The 15608-nt window shown below is 38.2% G+C and overlaps 1 protein-coding gene across 3 annotated transcripts in view; it reads right to left on the bottom strand.

Annotated features, from left to right (window-relative positions):
- The window catches only part of LOC131336562 (eukaryotic initiation factor 4A-7), a 13501-nt gene extending 6549 nt beyond the window's left edge, over window positions 1-6952 (bottom strand). Inside the window, exons 1-6 of one of the 3 annotated variants that reach the window (XR_009202871.1) lie at window positions 6737-6932; window positions 6411-6459; window positions 6176-6313; window positions 1105-1335; window positions 89-128; window positions 1-12 (exon numbers count right to left, since the gene is read on the bottom strand). The exon at window positions 1-12 is cut by the window's left edge and continues 86 nt beyond it. Coding sequence is in view for 1 of the 3 variants with exons in the window: in XM_058372443.1 (XP_058228426.1) it covers window positions 1-12; window positions 89-128; window positions 1105-1335; window positions 6176-6313; window positions 6411-6459; window positions 6737-6795 (529 nt within the window). In the remaining 2 variants the exon portion in view is untranslated. Of the gene's footprint in view, window positions 13-88; window positions 129-1104; window positions 1336-6175; window positions 6314-6410; window positions 6460-6736 lie in introns of all 3 variants that reach the window. The other 2 variants (XR_009202872.1, XM_058372443.1) reach the window with 2 other exon arrangements.
- Between the last annotated feature and the right edge of the window lie 8656 nt (window positions 6953-15608).

The raw sequence follows: 15608 nt of genomic DNA, 5'->3' as shown, positions 1-15608 counted from the left end.
TGACAATCCCATCTGTGTTCATTCAAAACTGTAAATCCGTAGTCGTGTAAAACGCATGACAATGAAACTACTGCATTCAAGAAAGAACCTGCTGCCAAACAAGTTGCCATGCGCCTCATATAGGTTTCCTGCAAGCAAAAGCAAACTCTAACAAGAAATTAGAAAAAAGAAAAAGATATGGCAGCAAGAGAGAGAGAGGAAATCAGATTCATGCTCAGGAAAGAACATAAAACTTAGGATTTCAAGTATTGTAGAACAGTGGTGAATATTTCATACAAAAGAAATATATAGCATGATTTTTCGCATTAATGAGCAGAAATGAATCATACCACCGTATTTTATGCTAATCAGGCAACATTTGGATACAGTAGAATGGAACATGTATCCAAACTGGTTAAGGGGAAAACTGTATACTAACAATTAGGAATACAGATTAGGGACATTTAACTTTTCCATATAGTAATCACCAGAAAAATCCAACTTAGCAAAACCTATCAAAAAGGAGAAAAAAGTTGGCGAAACCCCCTGCCAACCACGAAATGCTTGTGAATAGCTCAACAAGAAACTTTGGAGAGAGATTGTAGAATCAAGTCTACTACTGAGTTCTCAACTCTCATTGGTACACACCTTTAACGATTTATCTGTCCTTTAAATGGTAGAACAAGGAACTTCATAGAGCTATTGTGGAACCAACTCTACTACTGCTGATTTCTGAACACCTTTTACGTATTCTCTGTATTTTGAATTCATCCGCTGAGCATTTCCTTAGTGTTTCACCAGATACAGTGCAACTTAAAGAAACCTCAAACCACTATGTCCTATGTAGCACGGACACAAACGCAGACATAGGAATTGTAAAAAAATGGGGACAGGGACACTGCAAAAAAAATTACTAGAATTTTTTCACACATACATTGGCAAAAACAATGTTACATTATGCATAAACAACATTCAAGCACACGTAAATCGTCATTAAGTACTGAGCGATCAACTTGCCAGACTAGTTTGGTATGCAAGAAAAAACAAAACAAAAAGAATCAGATCATAGCAGCGAATGCATGAATTTGAGGTGCATATACAACTGAAGGAAGACTTCAGACCTACCTTCTTTGCTGGTAACTCATAATTTATCAAAACCCGAGCAGCAATAGGTGATTCCCCTGACGCGAGAAGTGGAAGGCAAGCATCTGTTACGACTACCAAGTGAGACTTCTCTTCCTTCTCGATCTCATTGTCATCCCCAGAAAGACAAGAAGCAATTTGATTCCACCTCGTTGTTGCTTGCCAAAATTTCTCTAGAATCGATGCACGTTCTGCTTCAGCTAGATCACTGTACTGGGAGAAGGGCAACAATTTGCACACTGAATTTAGCTTTCGTTTATATGACTCTGCTGAATATTTTGTGACAATTTAATGACAAAGGACTCTGCTACAGCATGGTCGTGTTCTTTTACCCTCCATTTCTGTGGTAAGTAGATTCCAACATGGTTATCTCATCTAAGATGAAGACACTGGTGTCAAGAGCCCAATACCCCCAAGCCAAAGTAGTAAAGAAATCATTTATATAGTAGAGCAGGAAGATGCATTATAAGTCAATTAAGCTGCTGCATTCACTTCTTCCCAAAAGCTAAGCCCAAATAGGAAAGAACAAATTTATCAAGTAGAGTAGGAATCTACGTCATACATCAGTTAAGCAAATACATATACCTCCTCCTTCGAAGTTGATGAAGACACTGGTGTCAAGAGCCCAATACCCCCAAGCTAAAGTAGTAAAGAAATCATTTATATAGTAGAGCAGGAAGATGCATTATAAGTCAATTAAGCTGCTGCATTCACTTCTTCCCAAAAGCTAAGCCCAAATAGGAAAGAACAAATTTATCAAGTAGAGTAGGAATCTACGTCATACATCAGTTAAGCAAATACATATACCTCCTCCTTCGAAGTTACATCTGGATTTTCAGGACAGAGAGCCTCAACTATGTTTCATACAGACTCTACTTGCCAGTACCCCTATAGTTTCGGAACCCCTCCATAGTCATAATTGATTTTGTCATTCCACCAACGAAGTGGAAGGGGAAAGATATTATCTCCATGGGTAACAAATCTTCAAAGAAGATAAGTTGTTAGAAAAGCTCAGCCCATAAAGTCTCCTTAAAACCTAGGTGTTAAGGAGAGGGAAGCTAGGGCCTTATAACTAGTATAGAGAGGGCTTGTCCAAGCGATGTGGGACACAATCCAACACACCCCCTGGCCCACAAAGCGTGGCAACTAGATAACAATCAACAGTTCACCAACGAAAGGCCCAAACCAAAGCTTTGATACCATGTTAGAAAAGCTCAGCCCATAAAGTCTCCTTAAAACCTAGGTGTTAAGGAGAGGGAAGCTAGGGCCTTATAACCAGTATAGAGAGGGCTTGTCCAAGCGATGTGGGACACAATCCAACATAAGTGTAGAATCATCAAAGAATATTTCCTTGAGAGAGTTACATGATCAGGCCTCTGAATCAACAATGGAGCTCCGACAATCTACTCATAAGTCATAACAGTATTCTGCCAACTAAGTTACATGAACGCGGGTGCAGGTGGCAAATACATGACGTAGTGTTTATCTAGGAGTCAGATATAAAAACTCCAAAATTTATGAGTGCACAAGGCAAAAAGGACAAAAATATATATATGTATTATACTGCAATACGTTGTCCAATCGAAGAACAACATATGCATGTATGATAGTACAAGTTGTCCGTCATACATCGGTATGTAGAAGGATTTTACTATAATGTCAGTATATCGGCAATGCAAGACACAGAACAAATACTTCTGAGCGATTTCATTTGCTCGGGGAAATCAAATTTGGAGTAATATGACAAATATAGTACAATTTAGTTAGACTAAAATTGCACTGATATTAGTGTCATTCATGTTGTGCTGAAAGGGTATTTCAGCTATGCACTATTTAAGAATTCTTTTGACATTGTCTACCGAAAAAATTTATTGTTGGTGATTCTCTGTTGCTACTGACTTGAACATTAATCGCGATAGTGAGAGGATTGACACTTTGACTGCAGCATTGTTTTGTCCTACTCTTGAAGGAGAATCCGCCAAGTCTGTTAGAACTTAGAACCAGTCATGGTTAGCCTGAACCACCTGCACCCTCCATGGAGGTTACTTAGTTTGGAAAGATGATTGGTAAAAGTCATACCCCTTCATCTAAAGCCATGATGTTCCAAGACTACCATCCCGACCATGACCTTTTGGATTTGAATAAAACTTGAATTCTCCTTCAACGGGGCAGAATAATGCACACCATATGTGGCCTGTATTTAATGAACCTCCTGAAGTTTTAGAGTGCTCACCTTTTCGAGGTGACACTCAACTAGATATTATCACGTAGCAAAACAGATCAAATTATTGAGATGCCCAATGAGATAGAAATGAAAGCTGCTATATCACTCATTGGCTACTTCTCGATAAACAAATATCATTTCATTATGCAAAGTGTGGCAACGAAACACATGGGATAGAGGATCTTGATAAGTGGTTCTCTTGGAAACATGGCTTTTTCCTATTCAAGATCAAAAGTCAACAAACACCTGGGAAACTCCACTAACGCAATAATTAGCAGAAATGATATTGGTACCGACGGGGTCGGTACCGAAATCGTAGGGACGGCCACGCCGGGCCGTCTCCGGCCACCGGACGGCCGATCCGAGCCGTCCAAAAATTCTATAAAAAAAAACGAGGGGGCCTACGCGGGAATCAACAGCATCCGAGGTGTGTAAGGTGCTTGATCCGAGCACCCTTTTTTCGTGTATATATGTATATTTGCCCTCGTTTTTTTTTTTTAGAATTTTTGGACGGCTCGGATCGGCCGTCCGGTGGCCGGAGACGACCCGGCGCGGCCGTCCCTACGATTTCGGTACCGACCCCGTCGGTACCTGTAGCACTACTCAATAATTAGGGACCCAATCATCCGACTAAGTCAGAGTGACATTCTAAAAATGCCCATCAGGGTTAACTTTACCATTTTCGCTAACAACTGTGGCATGAGGAGGGATGAGCTTTTTGGAAAGTGTACCTTGGGGACGTCATATCTTGATGAAGCCCCACTAAATATGAACAGGCTGAATATGGGAGGAACTAGGAAGCATCTACCTCTTCTCCCACAGTTAACAATTCCACTTTTTTACAAGAATTTCTGAATCTCTAATTTTTCCAAGGAAATCAAGGCAATAGAATTCAAGGGACAAGATAGAGAGTGCACAAAAAATCCCATTAAATTCCCTTGAGTTGAATACTTTGGTAGAAGAGGTAGATAAGGGAGTAAATAGAAAAAGAATCGAGGATAAGTTGCATAAAAAGAGGCAAACAAGGCCAAGTTTGTATCCAATAAAGTTGATAGGTCTACCACTGAAGCCTACCAAGAAAGAGAACCCAAAAACTATTATTGAAGATAAACCACCTTAGACTTGAGAACATGCTACTCTTGGAATGTTAAGATTTGCCTCGTGAATCATGACATGCTACCTATAAAGTAGCAGCAAGTGTTCCTAGTCACTTGGGGAAGTGTTTGACCTTGCATGGTTTTCGTATATCCTCTAGGTGCTTTGCCGCATTTTGTAAGACAGAGGACTAAGAAAGCATTTTGTGCTAGCTCATCTGGTCTACAAGAAGTCCAGCTCACAGGGAACATACAAACGATAGCAAAAGCACCAAAATTGACACAAGACTGCCCTGCCACTCAAAGAATATTTTCAAACTTACTTGGACAACAACTTTGAAGTTCAATTCTAACCATATAATTCTAAATTTGAAGTACGCATTACTGAAAAATCTTGCATTCACCTTTTCTTTCCAATAATTAACCTTCCAATTTTATTAGACGGCTCCTAAGAGCATCTCTTGCCCTTTCCCTTTTTTCTACTCAACTCAAAATTTGAGTAAAAAAACCCTTAAAATCAACTCCACTCCTTGACTCAAACCTATACCAAATTGGGTTTTACTCAAATTTTGCAAGGCTATTCCTCTCTCCCATATATACAATTATGCCATTAATGAAGCTTTTTTCTCAAATTTGTGCTTAAATTTGAATTTGCCCATTGGAGTGCGTCATACCAAATTAAGCTTTTACCAAATATGAGTAAGGGGTGGAGATGCTTTAAATGCCCTTCTACTCAAACCTACATTATGACATTCTATTTTCTTAACATCCCCCCTCACGTACAGCCGCATTTGAGGTCTGTCACGTGTGACCACTTTTGGGTCCTATCATCGTGCAGCCTTTTTGCTGATCTGTCATCGCGGGGTGTGGATTGTTAATTTCTAAGGCTTTGAGATGAATATAAAGTTTCCACATGGTATCAGAGCGGGGCCTGTTCCACCCCACATTTTATAAAAAATTCACAATCCACACCCCGCGATGACAGACCAGCGAAAAGGCTGCACGATGATAGGACCCAAAAGTGGCCACACGTGACAGACCTCAAACGCGGCTGCACGTGAGGGGGGATGTTGAGGAAATGAATCTCACATTGCTTGGGAGTGGAATGGGTGATCACTTAATAACATATGGGACCTCTTCACTCATTGCCAATTGGTTTTGAGATGGATATAAAGTTTCCACATGGTAATAGGACCCAAAAGTGGCCACACGTAACAGACCTCAAATGCGGCTGCACGTGAAGGGGATGTTAAGGAAATAGAATCCCACATTGCTTGGGAGTGGAATGGGTGATCACTTAATAACATCTGGGACCTCTCCACTCATTGCCAATTGGCTTTGAGATGGATATAAAGTTTCTACATGGTATCAGAGCGGGCCCGTTCCATCCCACATTTTAGAAATTAACAATCCACCCCCCACGATGACAGATCAGCAAAAAAGCTGCACGATGATAGGACCCAAAAGTGGCCACACGTGACAGACCTCAAATGCGGCTGCACGTGAGGGGGGATCTTAAGGAAATAGAATCCCACATTGCTTGGGAGTAGAATGGGTGATCACTTAATAACATCTGAGACCTCTCCACTCATTGCCAATTGGCTTTGAGATGGATATAAAGTTTCTACAAACCGATCTGACTTAATCATTGCCAAGAAAAAACACCCCCACCAGAAAAAAAATACTTTGTACTTTCATGCAAAAAACTAATTTTTTGTGAGAAATAAATAAGTACCAAAGAGTCCATGGAAATGTGGGAAAGGTTGGAGACAGCGAAGCAGACCGCGTCGAGCTCGTCGCGTGTGCTGCAGCACACCACCATCGGCAGGCATGGGCGGCGGCCCGCCATTCCCAGCAGATCCACCAACGTCTCCTGCAAATTCAACGACTTTATATCAGGTATTAAGAAATCTTAAACAAAATCACAATTTCCTTAACCATAAGAAGATGAATTCAGAATACGGAGAGACCATTTTGAACTGGAATCGGTCGACTGCGAGGTAGAAGTGCCGTAGTTGGCTGCAGATTATACGTACAAAGTTTCAGATTTCGTGAAAATTAATCCCATATGTACCAATCGGAAAAAACAAGGGCTTGGCTTGGGTCTTAAGGGCATGCTCCTTCCAAGGTCTCAGCTTGAAACCTCTTAGAGCTATCAACCCCCTTGGACGAGTCCATTTGCTCTCGCTTTAATTGGTCCAAGGATTAATTGAGGTGAGCAAAAGCTGATTCGCACGCCTGAGTCATAAAAAAAAGGGGAGAAAACAAGTCGATAATTAAAACAATGTAGAAGAACCTGTAATGGGAAGGCGATTGAGATGTAGGCGAAGGGGCTTCGACCAAATCTGTCGCCATGGGGTCTGACAGAGCCAGAGAAGCTTCTCTCTCTCTCTCTCTCTCTCTTTTTTGATCCGTCTCTCTCTCTTTTTTTGGGTTTTCTCTCTTCGCCTCTTCGGTGTAACGCCGCAGTTTTGCTGGAGCGGTCCTGTACGTTTTTCACGTTTTGCAGTTCGATCCATGAGGTTGAGGGAAATAGGGAAATAAGGGCATCCGCATTAGCCTCTTTACATTTTGGACTAAATTACTTCTTAAAAATTCACTTTATTACTTTAGCTACTTACTTTTCAAATGTATCCTGCATCAGACTCTCTATATTAAAATTATCATATTAAAAATATTATTTCTTTATTCTTAAAAAAAACAAAAACAAAACAGAGAAATTAAACAAAACAGCGGCAGCAATCTTTCTCTCTCTCTCTCTCTCTCTCTCTAACTTTACTCTCTCATTTCTCAAATCCAATCCCAGAAAGTCGAAAAACAAAACCCCAAACCAGTCTCAACCAAAGATCAACAACACAAAAGCCCTCCCCTGCGTCCCCCACCTCACCTTTCACTGACGACCAACGATCAACCCGTCCGATCACCACCCCACTTCTCCCTCCAAACCCATCTCAACCACGGCATGCATCATCTCTTCATGGGCCGACCTCAAAAGCCATGGGTGTAGGTGAACAGTAAGAGGGCCAAGCTCAAAGCCAGTAGATTTGCGGCAAAAAAAGCGGAGCCTCCAAGCACGAGCAGCCATGGGAGCAGCTTGCTATGAGCAGATAATTAATAAAATAAGGGATAACTTATAAACAGTACCTCGTGAGAAGAAACGAGGTACTGTAAGCAAAGCTATACCAATTGCAAAGTAGAGAGGGAAGTAGTGAGCCTGATGCAGGAGAGTTTTGGGAGTTTTGCTCTCATTATAGTTTGATAGAGGAAGTACCGAGAGAGATGCAGATGCTCTAACGGGTACCCTTTTTTTTGAGGTCAAGAAAATTTAACAGAATAAATTCTTTACAGGTGTAAACATTTATTTTCTCTAAATTAATTACATTACGTCATGTTGCAAAGTAGTGGTTCCAATTATGGAACATGGCGACGTAACACAATATAGTTGATTTGAAGGATACAAACATTGAATTTAATCTCAAAATTGAAAAGAAAACATAGTTGATAACCTGGTCATTTGTTTTGGCAATTAAGAGCATGTACACCAAGGAACATGTATTTTTGCTACCCAACTATCCACTTTTTTTCATTTTACCGATACAGATCTCTCTCAATCCCACACCAATACCATCTATTATCATCTCTATACTTATAAAATACTATAAAATATTATTCACAGTACTATTCTCTCTCTCTCTCTCCACCTCTTTGTGCAAAATCAAAACCCCAAACCCACAAATGGTTTATACCATAAATCGATGTGATGCAGAACAATCATAGACGAGAGGGGAAAGTCTATAATACATACCCCTTAAAAGGGTGTACCATATGTACCTATTTTATGGTTCATTCATAACATTTTAACATGTTTCGTAACTTTTGTTCCAGAATTCATAACTTTTCAGTAGTACAATTCATAATATTTTGGTGTATCTCGTAACCTTTATACAATTCGTAACTTTTTAGCGATACGATTCATAACATTTTCTCTATAATTCATAACATTTTTGGGAGTGCATATGATACTGTAACACCCCGACCCAAAATACATATGTGACTCGACTAAAAGTGAAGGCAATGTTGGAATCGGTGCTTGAAATTATCTAGCTTTATTTTCGGATAAAAAAAATAGGAATATTTTCATGCTATACGCGTAAAAAAGAAAAGAAAAAAAAGAAAGAGAAATCAGATAAATACGGAAGTAGGCTAGAGGTTCTGTGGTTTTCTAGGAAACATGAGATTGCCATCTCATGCTTATATATTGCCACCTAAGAAACCATGTGTCCAAATTAAATTAAGTTAGGCACACAAGTGTCAAAATTATGCTAATTAGGAAGCCATGTGTCAGGGCTAGACCAATATGGAAAGCCTATAAATAGAAGCCCTATTCTAGGTTCATGGCCAAAAAATAGCAAAGAATTACTACTTACTAAGTACGGCAAAAAAAAAAGGGAAGAAAGAAATGTGTACTGAATAGTAGTAGATTAGTATTGAATAAAGGGAAAAGAGGTACTGGACTCCCAGCCGTGCTTTAGTTTTCTTTCACTGAGCTACCACTACGTTGTCCAGAGGTTAACAAGTATACGTAACAAAGAATTCTAAGGTGAGATACATATACTTTAGTTACATGATTTTCCTTTATAAAGTAGCATAATTTTGTGTTGAGAAAAGATTATAATTTTTTTAGATATGTCATGGGAAAAGATATGATAAATTTTTCATGTTAGAAGCACGTCAAACAGAGATGATGACGATGTAAAGTTTAAGCTTAGAAAATGAAAGCGGTCAGACAAAGGGGGATGACCTATTGATGCATCCAGACAGTTGTCCCGAGTTTGGGGGACGCATAAAAAGATACCATAACACAGAATGGAGTTATACGGACGGAAAGAATAGGGCCCTAGTGGCCAGTGACTTGATCATTTCACACAGCAAGAGGGGTCGTTCCCCTATAGAAAGATTAGGCTGTTGGATGAACATCATAAGATTACTTGTTTTAGATTATGCAAATATTTGTGTTAAAATTGTTTCCATGGTATAAAACGTGCAACTTTTGTATTTGTATCTCACACGAGCATTCGGCTTATGAAAATTGATAATTTTTACAGATAATGAAGAATAGAGATGGAGTTGTTGCTGCCCTGAGATATGCTTGTTATACTTTTGTGTAGATATTGTAAAGAAGTTATCTTTTTAAAAGACTTGGGTTTTGTAATAAGGGTATATGAAATAAAACAGTTATGTTTTTCTCATAACATTGTCTCCAAATTTAATTATGAAAAAGAGGCCTGGATGAGCGTTAGGACTCATCGGCCGGTCACGATGACTCGACAAAATTTCTAGGATCGGGGTCGTGACAGATACACACCCAAATAAAAGGTGTGTATTGTAGCATTTCCCTAGACGAGGACAGAAACAAGAAAGAAACACAGTTCCAAGGCGTGAAATAGTGAAAACTGGGAAGCCAATCGAAACCCAAATCGGTCCCCTTTACCATCACCGAGGAGGCTGGCCTGTTGCAGGTCGAGGTCGTTGAGTTGCTGCTCGCAATCTATCTTGATGATGAGGGGATGACAAAGGTGAGGAAGGTGGTGCCGGCGATCCACGAGGCCTTGCAGATGTAATTCAGGAGGTGGTTGGCAACGTAGCCGACGTTGGAGTCGACTCGCTTGGTTTGGGCCAAGATCAGGGGCGGCTGGTTGAAAACGCCATGAGAGAGAAAAATGGATGAAGAACGGAGAGAAAGAGGAGGAGGAGAGAAACAAGTAAATTGCTATTCTCCCCCTGACACCCCCCCCCCCCCCCCCCAGCCTCACCTCCTTTTTCCCAAATTACCCCCACCCCCCTTTCTCTCTCTCCCTTTTCTTTCTCTCTTTCTTTTCAGTTTGCTCTTTTATTCTTTTTTTCCTTTTATTTTCAGTTTGGTTTTTTTTTTTTTTCATTTTATTTCCTTTTCTTTCTTTCTAGTTTGAATTTTTTTTTCTCTTTAATAATAGATTCAAGTCTAATTCTAGACTTTGTAAAGTAATTGAGAGAAAAAAAAGTGTTTCAATTAATCATGTTTATCCGACTGTTTTATTTTTCTTTTTTTGTCCTTTATAGATTAAAACATATAGTTACGAAAATAAGTGTTTCAATTTTCAATCCGTTTGAACCAGTGCAAAGATGTTATTTTTCTGATCATTTCATCCTAAATGGTTGTAATAAATTTTTGGCTCCAAGGCCTTTCAATGAACACCTTAAGAGAGTTCTTAAACTAAATAATGAGTCTTAGGGTGCTCGTTGAAAGATCGTAAAGCAAAAAATTCATTAAGATTACAATTAGTGTTCGGGAACTAATTACGAAATGTATTTTCCAAACGACATACTAATCCAGAATACAAATATTATATTTAGGATTACTTTTTTTTAACTATAGTACAATTTAATAAATTTGTTAACCATTATTTAACATAGATCCTCTTAACTGATTCAGTAGTATGTTACTTCAAATCACGTTTCTACTCCATAGGATTGCAAATGGCTGGTTTCTATTTTTTTTTTAAAACTAAAACAAAAACGTTTTAGGGGCTTCGTAGGGGCTATTGTGCCAATGGGGACAGCAGAGCCCTCGGGCCCCCCTACTTTTTAATTTATTTTTTTATTTAATTACTTATATCTTATTTATTTAATTTCTATAAATACACCATTTGTATATTTAAAAATATAATTCAAAAATTAAGTGCTTTAATTTTCAATTTAGTTAAATCAGAGCAAAGATCGTTTTTTTATTATTATTTTATTTTAAATGGTTATAATGAATTTTTTGGTTTAAGGCCTTTCAATAAACACCCTAAGACTCATTATTTAGTTTCAAGACTCTCTTAGGGTGTCCATTGAAATGTCTTGAAGCAAAAAATTTATTACGACCATTTAGGATGAAATGATCAGAAAAATAACATCTTTGCACTGGTTCAAACGGATTGAAAATTGAAACACTTCTTTTCGTAACTATATTTTTTAATCTATAAAGGACAAAAAAAGAAAAATAAAACAGTCGAACAAACATGATCAATTGAAACACTTTTTTTTCTCTCAATTACTTTACAAAGCCTACAATTATACTTGAACCTATTATTAAAGAGAGAAAAAAATTCAAACTGGAAAGAAAGAAAATGAAATAAAATGAAAAAAAAAAAAACCAAACTGAAAAAAAAAGGAAAAAAGAAAAAGAAAAGAGCAAACTGTAAAGAAAGAAAAGGGAGAGAGAGAGAGAGAGAGCCGGGGGGTAATGTGGGAAAAGGGAGGTGGGGCCGGGGGGGTTGTGTGTGTCAGGGGGAATGGGGGAAGCTGTTGTGCAGCTTCGTGCTGCACAGCGTGCTGTGCACCTGCCGGCGAGGCCTTGCCGGCATCGGTCCGACGATCGGAGACGTTCACCGCGTAGAGCTCGTCGAGTACTATAAGTGTACCAAAAATCAACTTGATCAAATATTGTTAAGTGCCTCGTCGGAATACATATAACTTGAAAAAAAATAAATCCTAACGGATATAAAACACTGGATCAAAACCACTGGATCCATTTGTTTCAAGTTATATGTGTTCGGATGAGGCACTTAACGATATTTGATCAAGCTGATTTTTGGCGCGCACGTAGAACTCGACGAGCTCTACGCAGTGAACGTCTTTGATCGCCGGACCGATGCCGGCAAGGCCTCGCCGGTAAGTGCGCAGCACGCTGTGCAGCACGAAGCTGCACAGTAGCTTCCCTCAGTCCGTGTCGGGGGGGAATAGCAGGTCTCGAGAAACAATTGTTTAGTGGATTGCTCATGAACAGTGCCTTGGTAATAATACCGAGCGGTTCCACCAAATGTATTTTACCTTCATCTTTTGCTACTCTAGTGTAGCTCACTTTTCGGGCTTTCCTTCTCTATTTTCCTAACATGTCCAATATATCTATACTAGTATACATGCTCAAGGTGGCGTTTTCGCTTAAACTAAATAGAGTGGAGAACGTTTTTACGAATTTTTAGACAAATCATTCTCTTCATATACATTTGCTAAAATACTATTATTTAGTGAAAACAACTTGACTATTGTCACTAGCCTGTAGTCTAATAATATAGCGAAAACGCACCCTAATAGAGTTTGAGGACAATGGTGAGTCGGTCTCACATGTGAAAAAATTAGGTGATTCATATGTTCATAGAATATGTGGCTAGATTTATCACCTATGATTTACAATAAAAAATGAAGTGAATGTCGTTGGTACGATTTTTAACTATCATATTCCCCATGTTCCATTTTAAATATTTCATGCAGAAATCTGTATATTTTCAAATGCAAAAAATATAGCTTGAGGGGTTAGGAACTTAAGAAGTGGACTAGTGAGGTTACAAACATGTTATAGTGGACCCTAAACCATTTTTTTTAAAACATACTCATTTCATCCATTTTTAAGTGTTCAGTTTTGTAACTCCAATTTATTAAAGAAAATTAGCATTACACATTTCACGTCAATTTTTACCTTCAATTTCCCTACTTACCCTCTATGGAGACATCATCATTATAATTTTACTCACTAACTTTTCAAAATGGAATATACTTTTAGAGGCAAAATAAAAAATGTATCAACTTTTACCTACTAACTTTACAAAATGAACACTTATTAAGGGACAACCTAAAATAAAATATTGAATTCTAAAAAAAAGGACGAAAGAAGTATAAGCACTAAGGTTGTTCTTTGTTGTGCTAACTAACTAGTTTGGAGAATATGATCAGATAGAAAAAAAGAAGATAATCGTTGTGTTTGGTTCACAATTTTGGATTGAAATTTTTGAGTTAAAATGTAAAAATATGTGATTGGATGAGTTATTTCAAAAATAAGTGGGACCCCTGACTAAGAATTACCAGAAAAGAAAAAAAAAAGGGACGGTTAAAGACCCAGTTGGCAAGTTGGACAAAAGTCTGTCCCGTTCCTTTCTCTCTCTTCAATTACTCCCAACTCATTTCTCTCTCTCGGAAATTCATCCCAACCACTCATCTCGCTCTTAAAACTTCATCCCAACCGTTCAAAGTTTTCGAATAACAGGTGAAAAGCTGGGGGAAAGGACAGAGGACGGTGGGAGTGGTGGGGGCCCATTTTACTATCAGATTTGAAAGTCAAAGAGGTAGTCTTTGCCGGCCTTGGAAAACTCTTTTTGGCCCCACATCTTTTTGGCATTCAAAAACAACTTTATGAAATAAAAACTCCAAATGGGAAACCGAACATAGTGATTCATGAGAGCATCTCCAATCAACTTCTCCAATATGCTACATTTTTCAAGTATTTTGATGAGTTATGTCAAAAAAAACCACTCAAGCCCAACCAAATTTGGTCTCTCTTCAAATTTAACGATTCGACTTCACTCACCAAATAGTGGGTCCCTCCATTACTTACCATCTTAACAATTTAATTTAACGTCTATTGAAGGATTTTACACATATAAAAATTAAATAATAGTAAAAACCCAAATTTAATGAGTGGATTGGAATCACAAATTTATAAACTACAAAAATAAGTCTTCAAAATGCCACATAGGCCAACAAAATCTATATTTGGTAAAATAAATTGATGAGTAGGTTGGAGATACTCTGAGAACAATTGAAACAAATAGTAGAAATACATCAAGTATTATTTTGACTTTTATCTATGAACAAGTGCCACATATGTATATAATACGTATATTTACTTTCATTAGCGCCGCTGTTTTCTTTGTATACTATTAGTTTTCTGGTTGTCTTTTGAGCAGAGTTATTTTAGTGAGTTATAATAATGGATTAAAGAGGAGGTGTGTCACGTACTTTTTTTGGGACTTCGCAAGTATCATCTCTTGTATCCAATAGAAGTTGTGTTATGCAGATAGAGGATGAGAATGAAAATTCATGCTTGTAGTGTAAAGTATCCAGAAAAATAAATATTGAAGAGAAGGGTTTCTTTGAAATGGATTGGCAAAATTGAACCTTATGATTGGAGAAATTAAATTATCATAAACTATCAACCATCTCATAAAAATGTGTACCTCTAGTTTTGTTTATATTTTTTTTCCCTCCACAATACGTACGCTTAATCTACTATGTTAGCTATACAACTTTGCTCAAATTTATATTGAGAACAACTTATACATATTTTCAATACCTTTGTTCGTTTTGCATAAACTAGATCCACTTTCATGCAAGGCACGAATGTCTACCCGTCGAAGGGAACAAGTTAGATTTTGGGTAGTACATTGTTGGTTTTTACTGCATAGTTTGGATGGCGAAAACAACATGGAAACAGTTAGGAAAGCATACTACGTGGATTTCTAAAGTATGTAGCATCAGTTTTTTTTATTTTACAGATTACATAGCGAGTAGTGCATCGATAGATACTACAGTGACACAGGTGCAGTTCAAAACTACTTAGGAGGGCCATTTACATATGCTATAGAGTTTGTAGTTGTCCGAAATAGATGATTTTAAAGTATTCAAAAGGGAAATCCTGGATAGCAAAACATGCTCATAGATGAATGACTCTAAAGCAGTCAAGAGAAATCTTGGACAGCAAAACATTTCCATGGAAGTCTGTTTTGGTTTCAGTTGAGCTTGGGCTTCTTAGCTGGATTTGGTTATGATGGATGCTCTAACCCTGATGCTATGTTGCGTAACGGGTACATTGAGGGAGGGAGAAAAAAAAAGAAAAGGGAAAAAAGCCCATATGAACCATATGATAGACCATGTAGCCATACTAAGCACACAAATTTCTAACAAGAAGTTGAGAAGAGAAAATACAACTCAAAGCAACAGCCAAAAAATAAGGGGTATCCTTCCGACTATATGTGAACAAGTAAAAAGTCTCAGCACCAGACTTAAACTTCATTCCATTACATAGCAGAGCAAGGCAAGGAGTGTAGAGCAATGCTCCAAATTGGTAGATCCCATCATCATAACTTCTGAATTAGTCCCAGCAGCACCAAAACCAAATTTCCAACATCTCAACAGCACACATATATATTAGTTTTCAAATAGCTGTCCACACAGCTTCATTCCAGGCTACTCGCCCAGATTTTGAAAAATCGAAAGAGTCGCCACCCGGATTTGAGGTCCGCCACCCGAGAAACCGCTTTGATTGAAAATGATGATTTGAAATTGAAAACCAGAGATCGTTTTGAGTTCGG

This window comes from Rhododendron vialii, chromosome 8a (assembly GCF_030253575.1).
Source record: "Rhododendron vialii isolate Sample 1 chromosome 8a, ASM3025357v1".
Lineage (NCBI taxonomy): Eukaryota > Viridiplantae > Streptophyta > Magnoliopsida > Ericales > Ericaceae > Rhododendron > Rhododendron vialii.
The sequence above is the reverse complement of the archived record's forward strand: the minus strand, read 5'-3'. Positions and strand labels throughout refer to the sequence as shown.